The 20,489-nt window shown below is 38.8% G+C and overlaps 2 protein-coding genes across 2 annotated transcripts; one reads left to right on the top strand and one right to left on the bottom strand.

The window, feature by feature from the left end:
* The first annotated feature begins 204 nt into the window (after window positions 1-204).
* On the top strand, window positions 205-5,024 carry PNO1 (partner of NOB1 homolog). Its single transcript, XM_019475007.1, has 6 exons — window positions 205-349; window positions 1,906-1,989; window positions 2,671-2,731; window positions 3,519-3,636; window positions 4,183-4,253; window positions 4,731-5,024. The coding sequence occupies exons 1-6, from the start codon at window positions 215-217 to the stop codon at window positions 4,796-4,798; spliced, it is 537 nt and encodes a 178-aa protein (XP_019330552.1). The 5' UTR covers window positions 205-214; the 3' UTR covers window positions 4,799-5,024.
* A 1,528-nt stretch (window positions 5,025-6,552) lies between these two features.
* Window positions 6,553-20,158, bottom strand: PPP3R1 (protein phosphatase 3 regulatory subunit B, alpha). Its single transcript, XM_009290926.2, has 5 exons — window positions 20,095-20,158; window positions 14,525-14,701; window positions 12,161-12,220; window positions 11,009-11,193; window positions 6,553-8,740 (listed from the first exon to the last, which is right to left on the bottom strand). Exons 1-5 carry the CDS (start codon window positions 20,156-20,158, stop codon window positions 8,693-8,695), a joined length of 534 nt encoding a protein of 177 aa, XP_009289201.1. The 3' UTR covers window positions 6,553-8,692.
* Window positions 20,159-20,489: the final 331 nt, after the last annotated feature.

Below are 20,489 nucleotides of genomic sequence, written 5' to 3'. Positions count from 1 at the left end.
GCGCTCGGGGTACGCGGGACACCGGGCGGGGAAGTACCGGCCTGGTCGCGGTGCCGGCAGGAACCGAGCGCCTGGGGCCTGCGAGGCCGGGGCTGCCGCTCCGGGGGAGGCGCGGGAGGCCGAGCGGCCCTCTGGCCCCTGGAACGGTGGCCGGTTCTCGGCCTCCCCTTGCTTCACGACCCTCTCCCCCCCCTGCTAGGTCGGAAAAGGCGAAATGAGGAAGGTTCCCGTGCCGGCCAACAGGTACACTCCGTTGAAAGAGAACTGGATGAAAATATTCACGCCTATCGTGGAGCACTTGCAGCTTCAAATCAGGTTTAATTTGAAAACAAGAAACGTTGAGATCAAGGTAAAGAGAGCTCCTTCTCCTCCTTTCCCAGCTAATACCCGAAATGCAGCGCCTCTCCTCGTAGGTGGCGGTGTTGCGTGGCGTATTAAGGACTAGGGAAGCGTTCTAAATCCCCCATAATGCTTGGAAAAATGGAAACGGCGTAGTTTCACCTAACCAGAAAAGCCTCCATCTGGCAGTTATTGCTTAGAAGCAGGTAGTTAATGTAAGTGAAATTCAAAAGTGTTAATCTCTTCCAGAGGGGGCCAGCATGAGCTGGGGCGGGGGGAGGGAGGTTCGATTTATACAGGAGAAAACTCTGTACTCGAGAATTAAGGAAGAGTCTTAGTCTGTGTGTTGGATATGATTTTGGAATGCAATGTTTTCCAGATATTTAAGGCTACTAAATACTTAACATGACAAGTTTGAGTTAGCAGTGCCTTTTGAGGGGGCCACCGAATCTTCCAATGTCTTTTGTTTGTGGCAGAAGATAAGGGCCTGTAGTTTAATAGCTTGCGATTTTTCTTTAATGGATTGCACTGAAATAGCTTAGGGTACAGATACCAACATATAATTGTAAATCCTGTAGATGCTCATTCTTCATTCTTACTCCCTCTCAGAAATATTCAGACTAGCTGTTTTTAATTGTATACCCAAAGCTCATGCTATCTATGCCTTTGGCATACATCAACATTGCTAATACAGTAACTCATGTGTCATCTCTCCCTTAGTTATTGTTCCCCGCTTTTCTTTTCTTACAGCTTCAGACTGCTCTTTTCTCAGTTGTCCCTGTTAGCATCTGTAAACGCAGATGTGCACAAACGTTTTGGCTGGTAGCAGAGGAATGCTTTGGCCCAGTTTTAGAACACGAGCTGAAAAAATGCCCCCTGGCAGCAAATCCTGTGGCCTCTGCTGGGGGCTGGGGGGGAAGTATAAAACTTAAACACTCCAACGCTTGCTGATGTGTCGATTTGTTCCTGTTCAAGTATCTTGTTCGAGCTGAAAAAATGCCCCCTGGCAGCAAATCCTGTGGCCTCTGCTGGGGGCTGGGGGGGAAGTATAAAACTTAAACACTCCAATGCTTGCTGATGTGTCAGGTCGATTTGTTCCTGTTCAAATATCTTGTTTCTCTTGTCCCGTATGTTTCATTGAACCTGTCCCTGTTTCTAATCACCTGCTGAAACATCTTTAGCATGTCGTCATTAGAATAACTTTCCTTTCCCAAGCTGTCTCCTGCTGCCCTTCTCTTTTATTCTCCTGTTCTGTGTTGCAGTTTAGTTTGGGGTTTTTTATTTCATGAAAAAGGTTCTTCTTGGTCACCGGTGGTGGGGATTTTCAGCAGTTTCTTTTTTCCCTCCCCTCCGAACACAGGCTCTGGTAGTTGGCGCATTCTTGTGGCTGAGGGTCAACATTATAAGGAAGCACAAAAGTTATCACTTGGGTCTTTCAGTAAAACACCATATAGGAGCGTTACCTAAACATGGCTTTTTAACGGTTAGCCTTCATCCCTTAGATTTTTCAAGTCCTGATCCTATTTGCGTGGTCTTAATTTGCAAACGTAACTTCTTGTCTTGCAGACTTGTCAAGAGACAAAGGATCTCGGTGCTCTAACAAAGGCAGCTGATTTTGTGAAAGCATTTATACTTGGGTTCCAAGTAGAGGTGAGTCTCCCAACAGCTCGATCGTGAGATTGCTTGAATTTGCTTGCATGAAGTCTTTGGCCTCTCCGCAAATTACAGTAAGAAAGAAAGAAAAATCTTTAGGTGGTTTTCTAGAAATAAATTTGATTGAAATTGTGACTGGAGCGGAAGTCTAGTTTCTTAAGCTAATGCAGAATGAAAAGGTAGTCTTCAAACAGCACATAATTAAAATTATGAAATGGAGGAAATATTTAATGGTATGTGAGAGGCAAGCAGGAAATTATATTCTGTCTGGCTCTGAGGTGCTCTGCATATGTAGAGACCGTTCATTTTGCTTTAGTCCCAGTCAATAACCATCAGTCTGTTCAAAACTCAAAATTTACTTAGAGACAACAAAACCACTTTTTGCAGTATCGTACAGGCTGCTCGTTGCCGCAGACTTGTACTGCCTTCACTAGTATAGGGGGGTCTGCAGTGAATGTGGGGGTCTACGCGTTTGTAGGGTTCTCTACACAGAAATAAATGCTTATATTGCTATTGAAAAAATACCTGATCTAACCTCAGCTGGCTGTTGTTCGATATGTGAAGTGGGGAAATACTACTGATGTCATCTGTTTATATGTGTAAAGAAAACATATAAGCTTGCAACTCTGTTGCGGTACTGTAACACTCATGCTGATAACAAATCTCTTAATATTTTAGGATGCTCTTGCTCTCATCAGATTAGATGATCTTTTTCTAGAATCGTTTGAAGTTACAGATGGTAAGTAGTTTCTGCTGCGCTATTCCAAGTAGTCATGTGTACCGTCTGCAAATACATTTTTTGTTTTGTTCCCCCCCCCCCGCTCCCCTTGTGTCACTTATCCCCAGGGATCAGGAAAACCTTCATGCCAATACCTCGAATTACTGTCTAGGTACAGGTGGCTGGAAGGGGTTGTCAGTTTTGCAAGATGTTCCGACAACACCCCCCAAACCTGCATCCTTAAAAGCGTGTCACTTTGTCAGGTTGATTGGATTTTTCTTGTCACAGCGTAAATGTTGTTTTAAACTTAAAGGTGACATGGAGTGTTTTGGGAAATACATCCACTAGATTTTTAAACTGGAATGGGCTTTGTTCCTCCCGCTATGGTGACAGGGAGGGGTGGGAAGTAGGCAGCAGAGACGTTTGTTATTTCATGTATTACTGGGACTCCTTGGAGCAGGCTCCAAGGAGAGCAGCATCTCAACGTGATCTGTTTCATTTCTACTGGTGTTAATTGCGTGCACTCTGGCTCCGTTTCTTTCCTCAATCTTTATTGCTCAGTAATGAAGAGAATGCCTTCCGCTGCAGTTCTGTATGAGAATTTCTCCCTGATGCCCGTGGTCACGTACCACTGGATGTAATTTTCGCTTCCAGTTATATAGGTGAATATAGATACGTATCTATTTCACCTATAGTAAAGTTGCTTTTGTATTACTGAAAATGAGTTGTTTCCAGTTAGTTGAACAAGGGAAGCATTACAGAAATACACACTGCTGCTGTTTTACTGAGTGTATTACTCTCGTTTTAGTCAAACCTTTGAAAGGAGATCATCTGTCAAGAGCAATAGGGAGAATAGCAGGGAAAGGCGGAAAAACAAAATTCACTATAGAAAACGTAACCAGGACACGAATAGTTCTTGCGGACGCGTAAGTACTGACTTCCTTCCTTCTAGGCAGAGCCCAGTCCCTAAATTAATCCATGTCCTCTTCCAGGAACAAAGCTAACTTGGAATTTTTTGAAACTGTTGTAGAGCAGTAGTAAGACAAACGATTTAAGTGTTATTTTTAATGAACGCTCTTTTGAGTATTTATTTGACCTTTGGAGAGCAATGACAATGTCAGCAGCACACCTAGAATTAAGTGATTCTACACAGCATAAGAATTCCTTCTTGCAAATAATCAAAGTTGAACCCACCAACCCTACAACGTTTTCCTCCTAAAGCTGCTACACTGTTAAATTTGCAAATTGTAAATTATTTTATGAAGGATTTAGAAGAGCACAGGTTCTATGCTGTAGGTTGTCTGATTTTGAGTGTTTGGGTTTTTTTTTAATTACAACTGTAGAAAAGGAACTAGTACGCTCATCTGAAATCCATGTTCATCTCTCAGATGCTTAGACTGATGCTTTATTAACTATGTAATCACAAGGGGGGGTGTTCCATTAGCTAATACTACTTCGACTGCTTTTTACAGGAAAATTCATATCCTGGGATCTTTTCAGAACATTAAAATGGCACGAACAGCAATTTGCAATCTAATTTTAGGTAAGTCCTGTAATCTAATCTTCTCCATTACATCTAAATAGATCTTGCAGTCTGAGAAGCTGCTTTCTGTGGGTCTTGTCCCCTTCCCTTCCCTGGTGTGTCCACACCTGCATTTGGAGCAGGTAGCTTGTTGGGAGTCATCTTATCTTGTTGCCCTTAAGAGAAGGGTTTGGGGAAGCAAACCCCAAAACCCTCTCCATGGTGCAGAAGGAAGACTTTCTGGTTTTTGCTTTAGCTGCAGTATTCCCTGAGCAGCTGTTTTGAAGGCACTGTCTAGAAAGCCAAAGGGGGCAGCTGGGGCAACCCACACCAACAGCTTAACTCTGCGCTTGCCGTAATAGACAGGGTGGCTAACCTTGGCCATCCTCCTCACCCATGGACTTATTTCTCCACTTTTAACAGACATGAGAGCAAAACATCCGTTTCTGTGACACACATTATCTTGTTTGCTGACTGAATTTATGCTTTCTTCTGCAGGAAGTCCTCCATCAAAAGTTTATGGCAATATTCGGGCAGTGGCCAGCAGAGCAGCTGAAAGATTCTGAGCTGCAGCACGGCTGCACCACCAAGGACTGGGGCTGGGAGTCAGGGTTTCTGTATGCATGAGAGGCCTGGAGCGACAGAAGTACTCGGTCTTCCGCTTGATTTGGAAGCCCAGAAGAAAACCAGGACTGTTTGTGCAGTCTAATTTCATTCAGACACGCTGTCTGATTTGAATACACTTAATATTTCTGTATAGTCATTAAAAGTTATTTTAAATTGGTTGTGTCTATATCAGAAGTATGGGTACCTGATTTTACTGAAACTTGTCCTCAAACAAAAACATGCTTCATTACTGACTTTCTGAACATCAAACTATTAAAGAGATGGCTGTGAGGACTTCGGAAAGCCTTTGAGTTTGAGCCTAAAGGAATCAGCCTAGTTAAGCATTCATAACCACACATCATGGATCAGTATCTTCCTGGAAAAAGGAAAAGGAAGTGTCAACTGGAATGCAAAGTTCAATGGCAGGCTGCCCGATGAGTCTCTGCTAGTGATGGGACAGTGTATCACACAAAAATGGTAAGAAGACAAAGAGGTAAATAGCGTATTTGAACTTTATCCTGGAATCTGCACCTATATATTTTATTTTTTTTATTTTCTCACAAGTGATCTGTAAGGGCAGCCTAGTGAAGCCAAGAGCCTCCAGGTTAAGTACTTGCCAGCGTACCAGAGCACAAACAACTGTGAAGTGCTGTGACTCCTCCTTAAAATGCTCATGTATGCAACAGAGCAGGGGGAGAGATGACACAGCCCAGCCGCAGTCCCAATTTGACTTAAATGTGGGCCCTTTTGTCCTGACCTTGCCAGCCAAACTTGTTACCAAGTCTCTTGCAAAATAATTCAGTTTAGGTTTGTGAACGAAAAAAACTGAAGTGAGATTATCCAAAAACACTAACAAATTGAGTAAGCATTTCTCTCAAATGTCTGAGTTTCCAATGCAGCACTTTATAGCCAAATTCATTCAAGCCTTCAATTGCTAGGAGATTTAAGACTTGCCGAGTTACCTAAATATACAGCTCTCAACACTGAGCTATATAGGGGAGAGTGTCCATTTTGAGCACCTCAAGGTAAAACAGTGCACCAACCCCATTAGCACGTTTTCTGTTCATTGGTTGCTTATGTCATTTACCTCGATTAGCTTGAAAGGTAAGGGGAGAGCGAGGCAAGGACACACAAAAGTAATGTAGTCTTTATCCTAAAGCAGGTGCATACCGATACCGACCAAGAGCAGTAGAAAGGGAGAGGGCAGCACGCAGAAGGCCCAACCAACTGCAACACAAAGAGCAACAGCAAGCAGCTTCTGTGCTGCTTCTGTGAAGGACGTACCTGCTGCAGGGAGGATTGTTTTCACCAGCAGAGCCCTCCAACCTTTCCTTGAGAAAGAAGCTGCCTTTCATTCTCCACCTACATTAAGGTTAGGGATTTTTTTTGTTTGTTTTGTTTTTTAAACCACCTTCCACTTACCACAATCATTCTGAATTTGGTAGGATTTAAAACAAGAAATTTTATCCAATTTGGACATGTAGCAAAGAGAACCAGATGTGCCTTTACAAAAAAAATACGCAAGTGGTCTTGAAACACTGAAATGAAGCCTGAAAGTATTCAGAGGACTGCCTGCACTCAGTTTTTCAATCAATCTCTATAATTGGAGAGAGGACAAAAACTATGAACAGCAAGTTTTGTTTTCTTTAGAGCAGGGTGCAGAGCTGCCTTAAGTTGAACAGGAAAGGTCTAGGCAAGTACTGAAGCGCCCCAGCCAAGGTTCAAATATTTTATTTTGTATTCATATAGTATGAAGGTTCTTATAGTTCCCACAACATATGATGTAGCATGCAGAGGAAAAACTAAACATTCAACATAAATCATTTTTCCCCACACAAACAAAAAAAAACAAAAAAAAAAAACAAAACCAAAACTGCCTCATCCCTCCCCTTCCAATCCCCCTAAGGAAATAACATTAGCACTAATTTCTATAATGCCAGCCAAGATATGCACAAGCAAGTAAGAGAAATCGAAAGCATTTGCTAAAATGTTTGTAACAAATACTTATGTACAAAAAATTCACAAAAGACTAGTTCCCCCTTGAAGCAGAGCACATGGCAGTTGACACTGGAACAGATACAACCACTGGCTGGGATTATAAGCCACGTACTGATCCAGAGGAAGAAAAAAAGTTACATGTAGTGGAGAATTTTGTTTTGAACATTAACATTTACCAAAGTTTGGCAACATTATCTTTTAAATTATGCAAATTATGTAAACAAGAGGAACATTTCAAATCGATCTACATGCAAAACTTCATGTCATGCAAGGACACCAAGCACCTGGATTTCTCTCTCACAGACAGAGCCCATGATGTGCAGCACTCAGTTGAAGGAACAGCTATGGCAGACAGGTGCTCGATTGAAGTAGGTTCAGACAACCTGCACTTTCCACTGCTGATTATAAAATTTTTTTAATAGAAAAACTACTATACAGGAAAGATGTACTGTCCTAAAAAATCTAGCAAATGTTTTTCTTCCAGCCAATAGTACCATTGCAGAAAAGGGAAGGGATGATAAAAAGTTGTAAAACATGGCTCGCTACTTTTATATCACACAAATATATCAAGTTACCGTCCGTTACAAATTATGATATGGACAAATCTAGAAAAGAAAAAAATTCTCCAGGCAAAGCACTGGAGAACCGCAAGAGGTACAAATTTAGATAGTGTGAAGTTTTCCTCCTCTATGGCATAGGTTAACAATTTTTTCCCCCTGTATGAATCCTATATACATATATATATATAAAATATTACCAGTTTTTTATGCTACCTGTAGTATTCTTTAAATGCAGAGGGGAAACTATCATGGTTGAAACAACAGAATTTAAATGGCAAGAACGTTTTATAATCTAAGTACTGTATAAAATAAGTAGATGGGAATCCTGCACAGTTACGTCAATCCTAATTTCGTTAGGCTAAGCACAAGAGAAAGTCGTGAATGCGTCCAACACCTTGAGCAGCTGTATCTAAAACGAATCCAGAACAGCAGATTTACCTTAACTTCAGGACAGCTGTAACTGCTCCGCCTTCCTAGGTGACGAAATCTAGCAGCCATCAAAGCATTCTGCGGTTACTATATGCACACGAGGGCTAGTTCTTGGCAGTAGCATTAAACTATATTCTCATATTAAGTAGAACTGTACTAAGTTATTTAGCAAAGAGACACAGTCCCTGGTAATATATTAACAGGTATAAATAAACTTAGTCTCCTGTGTTACAAAAAATGTAATTAAGGTGAATTAATAAGAAGCAATGCTTTGTCAGCCAGTCAATATATAGAAACATCTGAACAGTCACAGGAAAAGGAAAAGAGTTGACCTAACACCCAGTTAAAATTTTACATTCTTCTACTATATATATAAAACTGTGTGAAATAAAAGTAAGGATGTATATCCATATATTGAACTGTTAATATTCTGCTTGGCACTTTGTACTCTAGTTTTGTTTCTGAATCAAGTATATTAAATTAAAGCCCACCTAGCTACTACATATAGAAAGCTACATATATATCTATATATAAATACACACACACATATATATATATAGATAGATATTTTCTTGTTATAAAAGATGAAGAAAAATAAATTAAAAAGCCAACCCCTTCCCTTTCTCCACCATACTGATATGCTCTTTCCATCTTTGCTGTCCTTCAGACTTTAAAGTGCTACACTGAGTTATTGAGAGAATAAAAGTTCAATAACACTTAGTTGGCTTCATGAGGCTCATGTTGGAAAATGTGGCTTCACAGAGAAAAATACTTCCATTTAAATACACAGAGAGCATTGCTGGACGTCTTGAGCAGATCTTCAGAGATGGAGAAGAAAGCAAAAGTGTTGGGTGGTGCCCTACAGAGTCACACGTCTACGACCATCTTTTTGTGGATATCTAGGCCTCCTACAACCTGGGAGAAAAACAAGCGTTCATAAACAGATGAGCATTGGAAGTTAGCAAGATACAAAGAAGGAACTTTGTTCAGAAGATGCTTTCGGGTCAATCGTAATTACAGGACTTCCCTGGCCTCTCCGAACTAACTGACATTTCACAAGTACTGTGTGATATGTGAATGAATTATGTGTGAACCAAGGTAATTATATTAGTACAACTTACACACTCAAGGGCCTGAAAAACAGTGTTAGCTACACCATTTTGGCTTTCCTCCCCCATCTCATATTCTGACCTTGTATTATGTTTCTGCATGTTACATGAAACGCTAACTTTCCTTCTAAAACACCCTGTAAAACTGTGCATCTTTACAGGAGAAGCAAAGGGCCTTAGGAAAGGCGGAAGGATTTCTGACAAAACTGCATGCACCCAAAAAAGAATTACCGGTGTTCAAAGGTGTACAATTCACGCACAGAGAAAGGAAAAGGAAAGGTGTGATGTCAGAGGAACTTTTTATAATGCGGAAACAAAATTCAAAGGCCAAATGGTATGGCCAAATGCCACAAATGAAAAAGTATTTTTGTAGATAGATGGCCCTCCCCCCAAAAAAAAAAATCAAAGAAGGTAAAACGCAAGAACAAAAGGATGAGAGATTGTAGGAATGAAAGGTGTCTTGTCAGGAGGTCAACAAAAACTGAAGAAATTTAAAGAAAGATAGAGGAAAATCAAATAGCAGTACAAGACAGGAAGTCTGGGCAGAAGCCCAAAGACAAAAGAAAAGAAAGGGCAACATCATATTTGATGGATGGCTAGAAGACAACAGCCCAGTGCAAGAAATAAACAGGTATTTCACTAATCTAGGTGTTTGCAGGCTGCAACTCAGCGTTCTTTGCAGATGACCATGCATTTTCACATGATGCCACGAAAATAACTAAACTCTACCAAAAAAAAAAAATATGCAGACAATAGAACCTTTTTGCTTTAATAGTTTGGGGGAGGGCAGATTTTTTTTTTTTTTTTAGAACTTGCACTAATCATGAGTATGAGCAATTTATGTTTGAACTGAAGTTGTAAATTCAAAGAGGAGGAAACAAAAGCAATGCTTGAGTGCCTACCGAGTCAAAACGTGCTACCCAGGTGTATGTTCATTAATACACCATTTAAAATTAATGTGTAAACACTTATTATTGTGATTTTCAAATGTTCCAAGTTCCAATGTGTCATTTACTTTTTTTTTTAAAGAGGGAAGGAATTTAAAACTTGCTGTCGACTAATTAAACAAATCTATGACGTGGGTGAAAATCAACCATTTCAAGTCTTAAGTGCTACATTCAAGCATTCTGCTCAGTAACACCCAAAGAGTTTTTAAAATGCGCCTTTCAACCGTTTGTCCTTTTTCAAGAGCAGCACTTGAGGGGTTACTCTCCCTCTAACTGACACAAATCCCACTACCCTGGACTTTATAAAATCCCCGTGTTCTGCAGCTGGTGATAATCTCCCCAGGCTCTCTCCACACCCTGCAGAGATAAACCTTTCTAAAGGGTGATTGGGAGCAGACACCTAGTTTAGAGACTGGGAGATTAAGCTAAAGTTCACCTCTGGAACACACCTCTCGCCTCCACGCACCACCCCTGACAGCGAAACTTTTTGAAAGAGAGATCTGCCATGACGTACTCTGGTTTCAGAGCTTTCAGATGGTTTGAAGCATTCCCCACCCCCCCGCCTCAGCAGACTGTACGTGCCTGCCCACCATGCTTTGATTTTTTTTTTTCCGCTCAGTGTATTCTATTAAGCAGCTAGAGACATTTAAAACAATTGAAGGTGCTGTTTCTTTTTTAATCAAATTTAACTGTTGAAAACAAGGAAAACCAGCCTCCTACAACAAGCCACTCACAACTCATCTTTAAAGCTGCTATTTTCTATCAGCATAGAGACTGGAATCCAATATACATCTTCGTGCCAGGCTAGCATTTTTATAATGCTTTTTATACTCTGCTTTTATAATCTTACCCTTTATGAAGGTGCTGTTTCTTTTTTAATCAAATTTAACTGTTGAAAACAAGGAAAACCAGCCTCCTACAACAAGCCACTCACAACTCATCTTTAAAGCTGCTATTTTCTATCAGCATAGAGACTGGAATCCAATATACATCTTCGTGCCAGGCTAGCATTTTTATAATGCTTTTTATACTCTGCTTTTATAATCTTACCCTTTATGCTGTTTACTGTTTTTCCTCTTTTTTTTTTTAATTCCGAATTATCAAAGTTTTCTTCAGAGGTTACTTACAGCGCAGAATTCTTCAAAGGATATTCTTCCATCACCATCCTTATCTGCATTAATTATGGTTTTATCTACAATTTGCTGTAACTGAGTGTCTTTGAGATTGTTCCCAACCATCATCTTCAGCACCTGGAAGAGCTCTCCATTTGAGATATAACCATCTTTGTCCATATCGTAAATGCGAAAAGCAACTGCAGAAGTAAAAAAAAAAAGAAAAAAAAATGTGTAAAACTTTCAGTAACAAATGTCGTTGGAAAAGAGCACTATACATTCATGTGCTTTGCATTAACAATACATGATGACAACCCTGCACAAACTGAGAAAAATACTGCATTTTAAGTGAGATTTCTAACAGCTTTTCAGTTTTGTTCTGAAAAACATGAAAAGTCAGAAACAATACAATGAATGGTGCTACTATCAAATTTAAGAGAAAAAACCTCACTTCAGAAATGTCAGTCAAGATTGTTTTAGCACCAGCAGTAAAAGAACTCTATAAACACTGAACTGGAAAAATCATCACCACCACAAGTAACCCAGGTAGGAGCTCATTTGCAAGCAGAAAAAATTACAACCTTCTGGGAAACAGATGAATCAAAATCCCACCTGGTTACTTCGCTGCAAACAATTTGGTATTAAGACTGAATTTATTTTTAAACATTTCAGTACAGCAGATTTCTTTCCTAAACCTATATGATGTCTTAGTTATTGAAAGCTACACCCACGACTGAACCTATCCCTTCACCGCTCCAAAAGCTTGGGTCATGATGTATTCCTGAGATGCCGTTCTCAAACAAGAACCTAGTGCTGTTCTACTGTAGTAGCAAAAAATTTAATATTCTTCTTATGCTCCCATAAAGCAAAGCACACTGTTACACAGTTACAGTTTTGTGAACTAAGTATCCTTAAATGATTTTATTTTTTTTTTAAATGGGAAACAACTGAGCATACTCAGAAGGCAACCTCCTCTAACATTCCCCACAGAAAAGAGTGCTGGCAAATTCTTCACACAAATGACGGTGTGTGCAAAAGCTTACAATCTACCCTCATGATTTCCCACTTTTTAAAAGAATCTGGATTTCCTGATTTCCCAATGTTAACTAACAAAAGTATATTTTTGAGGATCAAAATATTTTTGTTAAGGACAATCAAAATACTTACACCTCAACTTCTGTTCCTTATCTCCTTTGACACTGAACTGGGATACTCCTTCTATAAATTCTAAAGAATACAAGAAAAACATTTACGAAAAAGTTTTTTAATAAACCAAGGAAATCAACATTCAGAAATTTAATAAGAATCTAAATTACCCTAAAAATCTTTAAAATATTGCCTACCTTGTGACACCTAAGTGTCCACATACTTTGATACTTTGATGTTCTTCAGCGGGAAGTACTTCAAATCCAATACTGCGCTCACTGAACAGACTCATTCACACCAGTATTTAAGTAATTCTGAACTAGACTTTCACCAAAATCTGATATTAAAAACTCCATCGAGATCTCTACTAAATCTACTCCGGTGGGGATTCTCATTATAGAGTTCCTCTCAAGTTTGGTTGCTCAACTTAATGCAAGAATTACATGAAACTGAAAACTGCTCTAGGAAAAAAACCTGAAAAAATATTTTTATATAAGAAACAGGGTAAAAAGAAAATTTACACTGTTTAACAATGAAGTCGTTATCCCAGGAGCAAACTCTTGAGTTGCCAAAAAACCCCTCAAAAAAACCACGGGATGTGATGTGTCTGGATGAGATCCCGTAATTAGACTTCCTAGAGCTTTGGGTGGTAAAAATGACAACAGTGCAGAACTGCAAGCTAAACTACGGCATAGAAAGAATAGAGAGGTATAGCAATATCGCATTAGATTGAAAGGCCTACTACAGTTTCAACAAGTTTTGTGAAATTAAGTCAACGATTCCTATGTTGTTTATCAACAAAACGCTTGACTGATAACTTGAGTTTTACTATTATGCTTATGAAAGAGTAATCTAAATTTGGGGTCTTTCAATGAAAGAATGATAGTTTCCTCACACTAGTAATTTTCCTTTTCATAGAGTCATAGAATAGTTTGGGTTGGAAGTGACCTCTAAAGGTCATCTAGTCCAACCCCCCTGCCGTGGGCAGGGACACCTTCCACTAGACCAGGTTGCTCAAAGCCCCGTCCAGCCTGACCTTGAACACTTCCAGGGATGGGGCATCCACCACCTCTCTGGGCAACCTGTTCCAGTGTCTCACCACCCTCATTGTAAAAAATTTCTTGTATCTGATCTAAATCTACCCTCTTTCAGTTTAAAATCTTTCCTTTGAGCTTCCCTCTGAGACAGAAATAAAGAAATTAAATGAACCAAACTTGGCCAGATGACAACAACAGAATTCATTGCCACTTATTGCAACGGCATCATTTTACCATGGAAAATTGATTTTGACAACTTCCTATTCCCACCCAAGAGGAACAGCTCTTGGTAATTATATTAATCACAGCTCAATGTCACATATAATACAGCATCATCTTTCATCACTGCCTATTTTTCACAAGGGGATTTTGAACAATTACATACAACAATTACTGCTTTGGAAACCGATACCAAGAAAAAGTCTTAAAAACTCAACATTCCAGTTACACTGTAGTTCTCCCTATAGAAGTTTAAGGGGTTTTGTAAAGGTTAGCAGCTTTTGTATGTAACATTTTACTTACAATGTAAATTAAATTCAAAGTACTTACAAGCCTGTAAATATAAATGAGATTTAAGAACTTTCTCCAATTAAAAAAAAAAACCACTCAAGAAAAACCGATTAACCTTTTCTAGTCATGAGCAACAAGAGATACTAAGTATTACCCGGAACAGAAGTTACAGACATTGTCACTTCTAAGGGTCAGAGACTGTTTTAACATCAACTAGTAATGAAGATTTTTAACCTGCTGGCCCTTTTAATCATGAGTATTTAAAATAAGTCTAAAATTTTGGAGGAATATACTAAATAAAAACTTTTGGGTTTCGCTTGAAGTGTCTACCTAAGATCATAAAAAGAATCCTGTAAAGGAAGTATCGACAGAAAAATTTGGACCACTTTCACAATTTAGAAAACTATTTTCAAAATACTCCAACAAAAGACAGATCTCGTAACATTTGGATAAATACAACTTACGCACAGACGCACCACTTACACAGTATACCCCATTTTTTTCAGTCTCTTCAGCCTAAGAATATACTTCAGATAGCACCACAATTAAGAGACTGAATTAGTGTACTTTAAGAGATACTTAATGAGTAGTCCTAAATCAGTATGACCTGGAAAGCTATTACTAAACAATCTGCTCTTTTAAGCATTTCATTCAGGAGTGCCCTCATGTGCCAGAGAAACTGGTTTTACTGGTATTCAGTTTCACTAGGAATTAGCACCTTATTTTGATTAACAAGTTTTCTTTACCCCTTCTTTCTCAGCTGAAGCAAAATTTGAATTCTAAAGCTCCAGGAATTCTGATAAAATGCCACCACCTGTCACAAAGCACTGTGTCTTACCTTTGAAGTCCACTTCTCCATTTCCATCTGTGTCAAATATATCTATTACTCGCTGTACTAAGGGGTTCTGTTGCAATTCAGGTAAAGACATGAACTCTTCCACGCTCAAAGAACCAGAGTTGTCCAAATCAAGCTTCTTAAATCTCTTTCCTAGTCGTTTTATCTCATCAGCATCAACTGAAAGGAAAAAAAACACACAACCCACACCTATTCTCAGAAATGCTTCAGTAAACCCTTTGCCAGTTAAACACAATGCACATTTCTTCATTGCTTTCCTACCAGAATTTCTCCTACTTTATTACAACCATTAAACACTCTCATGGAAGACTATAAAGATAACGTCAAATTCTGAGGACAAACACAAACCTTTTCATTTTATTTTAAATAAACCTTACCTTTTTTCCTCCCTGTACCAGCCATAATACAGTTAGCCTTGTGACTCACTGAATACCACATGCTGACACAACATTTTTAAGGATTGGGGATGCTTAGCTAGTTCTTAGTCAGACAGCTCTTACAAATACCAGGTATGAAGAAATTAAAGAAGAAACCAAGTTTTCTTTGAAGGAGCCAGCATTACGTTTACACTAGACTAACATAGTAAGTTAGAAAGACAATTATATTAGTAAATGTATCAGCAAAACTAGTGCTTCTTCAGCACACCACACATATAAGATCTCCTGGGATAAATGCCAAGTTAAGCAGGTTAACACAGTCCCGCTGTTGACCAGCTCTCACTCACCTACTCAAAATATCACCCAGACAGACCTAAGATAATTTTTTTTTTTCCTCCATCTCAAACAGGAGATAGACATACCTGTAGCCATGACCTGCATACATCTATTTTTTTGTCCCAGAAGTTAAAGCAGGTTCAGGTTCTGCAGCAGTACCACTTCATCTATCCTCTTCAAATTTAAAGAGAACCTCAATTAAAGCATATACCTAGTACCCTACTTTACACCTCTGATTTTGCAAGGAATAGACCTAATCTGTGAATCCATAAAAAATGACTAGAAGAAATCTTGTACTCTGTTACTGCTGAAAAGCTTGAAAAATTTGCCCTGTAACAACCTGAAAATTCCCTATCGGCAGCTTGATTTACGAGACCAAAGTTAGTTCACAAATTGCTCACCTTGTTTGGTTATGAAGGAGGAACTGAGGTTCTTAGGAAGTCCTAGAAAGTGGCCAGCGTACAGCAAACCACAGCAAACATATCTTACAGAACCTGAAGCTTTCAAACTCCCCATACCAATTTCTTTCCTAACGTGAACAGTCTCCTCGACATTTCTTAGCTCCATTTAGTGCGTTTGCTCCGACAGTAAAAAAAAATGTTTCTTAACTTCTACAAGGCACATACATACCACTTGATCCACTTTATCACCACATTAATACCTTCTTAGGCTTTTCTAAAAGTGCAGCATAAGAACAAACAGCACTTAGTCTTTTCAGTACATAAGGTCAGCCAACGTGCAGAGCTTTATGTTTGGAAACTGTAGGCGATTCAGAGACCTGATCCTCTACCAAAGCAGTAACAAACTTCCACTTAAATTTCTTTATACCCTTGTCTGAAAACCAACCAGCCACAAATCCAGAGATACACACACAACTGCACTATTTCAGAATGAAAGGGAGAGAGCATGCCGAAGTCCAGAAGCACAAGATGATTTTCTGTCAAGACTTATTTTGCCCGAGTAGTAAATTCTGACATTCTACAGTGAATCAGTCGTGGTAACTGCTTACAACTACAGAGGCAGAGGGCAAAAAAGGGTCGATACTCCCAGAACAATCTTCTTTTGCTGTGCCAGCAAGTGACAGATCCGATTCTGCCTCTAGGGCTATAAAAATAAGGCTAAACAGCATTTGCAGAGGCTTAAAGTAGTTTCCTCAGTTTCCAGTATGCAATTTAGTATTTCAATTAATTAGGCTCTCCACTGCAATAAAGCTGCATTCCTTTTTTCCACCAGTTTACACGGAAGCCTAGAACATGATTGAAGGTGTGCCCTTAACAGCACGACATTGCACCGCAGCGTCAAGAGCACATTACTCTCAGCATAGCTACACAGAAACCCCTCTGGATCATGCGAAAGGAGCCGTATCACCATACAGTAAGCTATATGTAGAACATAATCATGAGACTAAAAGAAGACAGTATTAAAAGAGAATGGGAAAGCACAGCTCCACTGGCAATTAGCCCAAATAGTCGCTTGTAAGTTCCGCCAGCACAAAATGCATCTTCTAACCAATATACTGAAGATATTTGCCAACTCTTGCTTCTGTCTGCAGAAACTCCTTGGTTTCCATTTTCCTCAGAATCTTAAAACTGTAAATGGAGTCAGTCAGTCTTTGAAATGGTAGGCACTATCTACCCTCGCTCTCTGCCCTGCTGCCCTAAAGTTAATCAGACCTGCTACATTTCAATGCAAAGCCAGCACCTTGGCAAGCTGTTAACTTGGGAATCTCATTTTTACTGCAAGCTCTACTCCAGACTTGCAACTCTCATAGAAAGAGTTAATATCATAAAAAACCCCTCATCTTTCAAGTAACTGGCCATTATTTTGTTAAGACAAATCCCTCACAAACGATCTATTTTTGAAATCGGAAGTTTGCAATTGCATCTAGAACTCATGCTGAAAAACCTTGAAATAAGTTCTGTGAGGGTTACTATTAGAACTATTTCCTACTGGAAAAAACAAGAAAAATGTAGCAAAGCAACAATTGCCTAAATTATGAAATTAAAGAAGAGTCTTCATACTTTAAAAATGTTAATTACTCTTTCTCCACACATACACACATCCAGTTTCACAGCTCATACAGTCAATTCCAGTTCACCTGCAATACAGGGTCCAGGTACAGCTGCTGAGCAGCAGTTTCTACTAGAAATGGGCATTACAAATTTCTCATTCCTAACCTTGAAGCATTCAAGCAAAGGGTTTACCTGCATTAGAGAACTGAGAGAGGTTCTACCCTTGGGGAAAAAAAAACAAGTCAAAGAACAGTACTGAAGAAATTGTCTCTGCCAAAAGCTGACCAAGTATCGATCTTGTCCAATGTTTTGCTTCTGGCAATGGACACACCATGGATGAGAGTACTTGGAGGAGAAAACAATGAAAAATCACAGTAATTACAGGAATAGGAAAATTTCCTTTAACAGTTCGTGAGCATAAAAGCCTCTGTTCGTAATGAACGTATATGGATAAAAACAACATCTGCAGATCAGTGTTTCATAACTATGAGAATTTCATATCAGAACAATTTCAGTATTTTTTCCTTAAATATATTGCAAGCACCTCACCTACCTTTAAAATCCTTTCCAACAAGTTGAAATTTAAAAACCTTATACACTTTAAAAAAGTTGTATATCAGTAACATCTTTCGTCCTCATAAAATAGCTTTAAAAATAAAATATTAAGAATACAAAATAAGGGATGAATGCATTACAGTATAAGCCTTATTTTGACTTTGCATAGTTTTTGTCTATTCTTTCTTCCTTCAATTCAGAGTCATCATTTCTGCTGATTCTCTCTGCCTGGGCTGAACGTACTTAAAAACCATGTAGGTTTTCAGGGGGTTGGGTATTTTTGTTTGATTTAATTTGGATTTTTAAATGAAAACAGCATACGTTTATGTGTAACATCAAATGTCAATAATAGCCTATTCCTTTTTTGTTCAGATCTCCTCCCCGAATGCACATATACAACACTCCTCACCTATGATGGATGTGCCCCTTTTTACAAGACTGCTTTTTCCTCAGTATTTAGCAACAGTCTGACTTTCTTAAAGTTTTACACAGCTATCACTGGAAAGCAGAGTACTCAAGTTTTCAGAGCCTGGACAAAATACTTTTCCTTCTTCTCTAAAGGTTCCTTACAGGCAACCTAGTGCCCACACAAACGTCCTGAAGCTATACTGGAAACACAAGGCACAGGATAGTTCAGATACAGTGAAGGCTTCTGAGCCAGAAGGACTGATGGTGGCAGTAGCAGACAGAATTTTACAAGACAGGCTCAGGAGACTAGGATAGAGATGAAAACACTAGGAAATCCAAGGAGGTCCAAGTCCACAGTAGTGTAAACAGGGTGATAACATCACTGAGCAAAATAAGGAGGATCAAGCTTTGTTTACATCATTTGAGGCAGAGTTTGCCTGTGACTCATCACAGCGGTCTGAGCTTCCTTGAGCTCTGGCCACAGTGAGCGTTCCTCTAACCTCAAAGTCAAGTTAGCCTTTTTTGTGCTTCGCTCACCAGCTGACACAAGGCTCTATGCTTCTTATGCTTTTCAGCAGAATCAAAAAGTATCCCATCAGCGTGGCACTGATAACTGAGTTTACAAACTTACGAACTGGCTAGAAATAATAGCTGTTAAATGGTTTTCTTTAAAAGGCTTTGCTGGTAGCCCTGTAAAAACATCAAATTATTCACTGTTTTAAAGCACACAGAATTATTTATGTTTATTTCATAATCCATTTTGAATTTCATTCACTTTGTAACTAATACAACCAGGTGGGGTTTTTTAAGCACTTCCAGGATTTTCTGTTAAAGAACTACCCGTATTTTCAAAAGATTCCTCTTCCATCCAAGTATTAAAATTCTAGAGCCAACAATACCTGCTTCATATCTTGAATTCATTTGCATACATCTAGAAAATGTGATGAATCAGGTCGAAATGCAAGAACTCCATGCTTCCAAGAAACCACATGCTTTGTGTAACTCCTATTTTAGTACAGTAGCTTTATCTTTCAGCTGGACGCTCTTTAATCTGATACCCCACTCCTTTCCCCCAAAACAGCAGAGGATGATCCATGATGTTTTAAAACAATTGTTTGTTTCAAGCTGTTACTCACATAACTGATTCTCAGATAGTATTGTAAAAACCATTCAAGTGGCAACTCAAAAAGCTTCATTAAAAGCAAATGTCTGGAGTGCAATGTGCTCTACATTGAAAAAAGTAATTTCAGAAAATGTGTTTTAATATTTTTTCTAGTTAACGTAAAGGTGCACAGCTAGATCACTATTAATATGAAAGTCAAAAGCAAAGAATGCCTTAAAAATAGAGATCTCAGTGATATTTAACAGGACTATTGCTCACGTATTCAGAAGCATGTACATCCATTGCTGCAGAGTACACAACACGCAGGCATCTGCAATATGTACAAACCTGAGAGCTATACAGCTTTTCAAAACGCAGGCATCTGCAATATGTACAAACCTTAGAAAAGCTGTAAAGCTCTCAGAGGTGCTGAACACTTCTGAAATCTGTTTACCTAAATGTTTAAACCTGTATTTTAAAGGTTGGCTTTTCAGATACTCTTAAAATACTGGCTCAAAGTTCTAACTAACAAAAAACAGACCAGAGTGTGGTCACAGAGAGCCTAGTTTCCACATATTTTTCAAATATGAGATCATTATAAACAAGAGTATTGCTAATGTATTAGAAAAAAGATTTTTTTTTAAATAAAACATGTTCTGAAATTTATTTTAAATGTTTCCAGGTTAAAAAAAATATTTTTCCCCCATAAGAATGGATTGCAGAAATCTCAAAATAAAACAGACCTTCAGCAAAAGCTCTCACCTCTATCTACAGTCTTGTCTGATTCACGAATATAAAGTTTCAGAGTAGCCAGCAAGACAGCCATTTCAGTCTTGGAGATCACATTTCAAAAAGATGACGCCCTTGAGAACACATTCAACCACTTGTCTTGTATATGCTTACACGCAGCTGGCCTAATCCTTTGCATGACTTCAGATGTGTCAATTACAATTTCCTAAGTTAGAGGAGAGATACTAGTCTCCTTATCCTAAAACCAAAACATAGTATAAAATATTGTTTGTACTACAAAATACTGTACTATAAACTATTTTCTACTATGAAATACTAGAAAATATTGTTTACTGTACTATAAAATAGTTTTCTTCACAGCTTTTTGCTATGATAAAATTTTCTTATGGGTAATTTGACATAGCTTG

The sequence above is a fragment of the Aptenodytes forsteri genome, unplaced genomic scaffold, assembly GCF_000699145.1.
Source record: "Aptenodytes forsteri isolate BGI_AS27 unplaced genomic scaffold, ASM69914v1 Scaffold346, whole genome shotgun sequence".
Lineage (NCBI taxonomy): Eukaryota > Metazoa > Chordata > Aves > Sphenisciformes > Spheniscidae > Aptenodytes > Aptenodytes forsteri.
This window is presented reverse-complemented; position numbering and strand designations above follow the sequence as displayed.

Excerpts from the sequence above, each read along its gene's own strand:
- PNO1 (XM_019475007.1), top strand. The coding sequence starts at position 215 with ATGAGGAAGGTTCCCGTGCCGGCCAACAGGTACACTCCGTTGAAAGAG. Across the intron at positions 2,732-3,518 it reads ATCGTTTGAAGTTACAGATG|TCAAACCTTTGAAAGGAGAT; the intron begins GTAAGTAGTTTC and ends CTCTCGTTTTAG. Across the intron at positions 3,637-4,182 it reads CGAATAGTTCTTGCGGACGC|GAAAATTCATATCCTGGGAT; the intron begins GTAAGTACTGAC and ends TGCTTTTTACAG.
- PPP3R1 (XM_009290926.2), bottom strand. The coding sequence starts at position 20,158 with ATGGCTGTCTTGCTGGCTACTCTGAAACTTTATATTCGTGAATCAGAC. Across the intron at positions 14,702-20,094 it reads AGACAAGACTGTAGATAGAG|TTGATGCTGATGAGATAAAA; the intron begins GTGAGAGCTTTT and ends TTTTCCTTTCAG. Across the intron at positions 12,221-14,524 it reads TGGAGAAGTGGACTTCAAAG|AATTTATAGAAGGAGTATCC; the intron begins GTAAGACACAGT and ends TGTATTCTTTAG.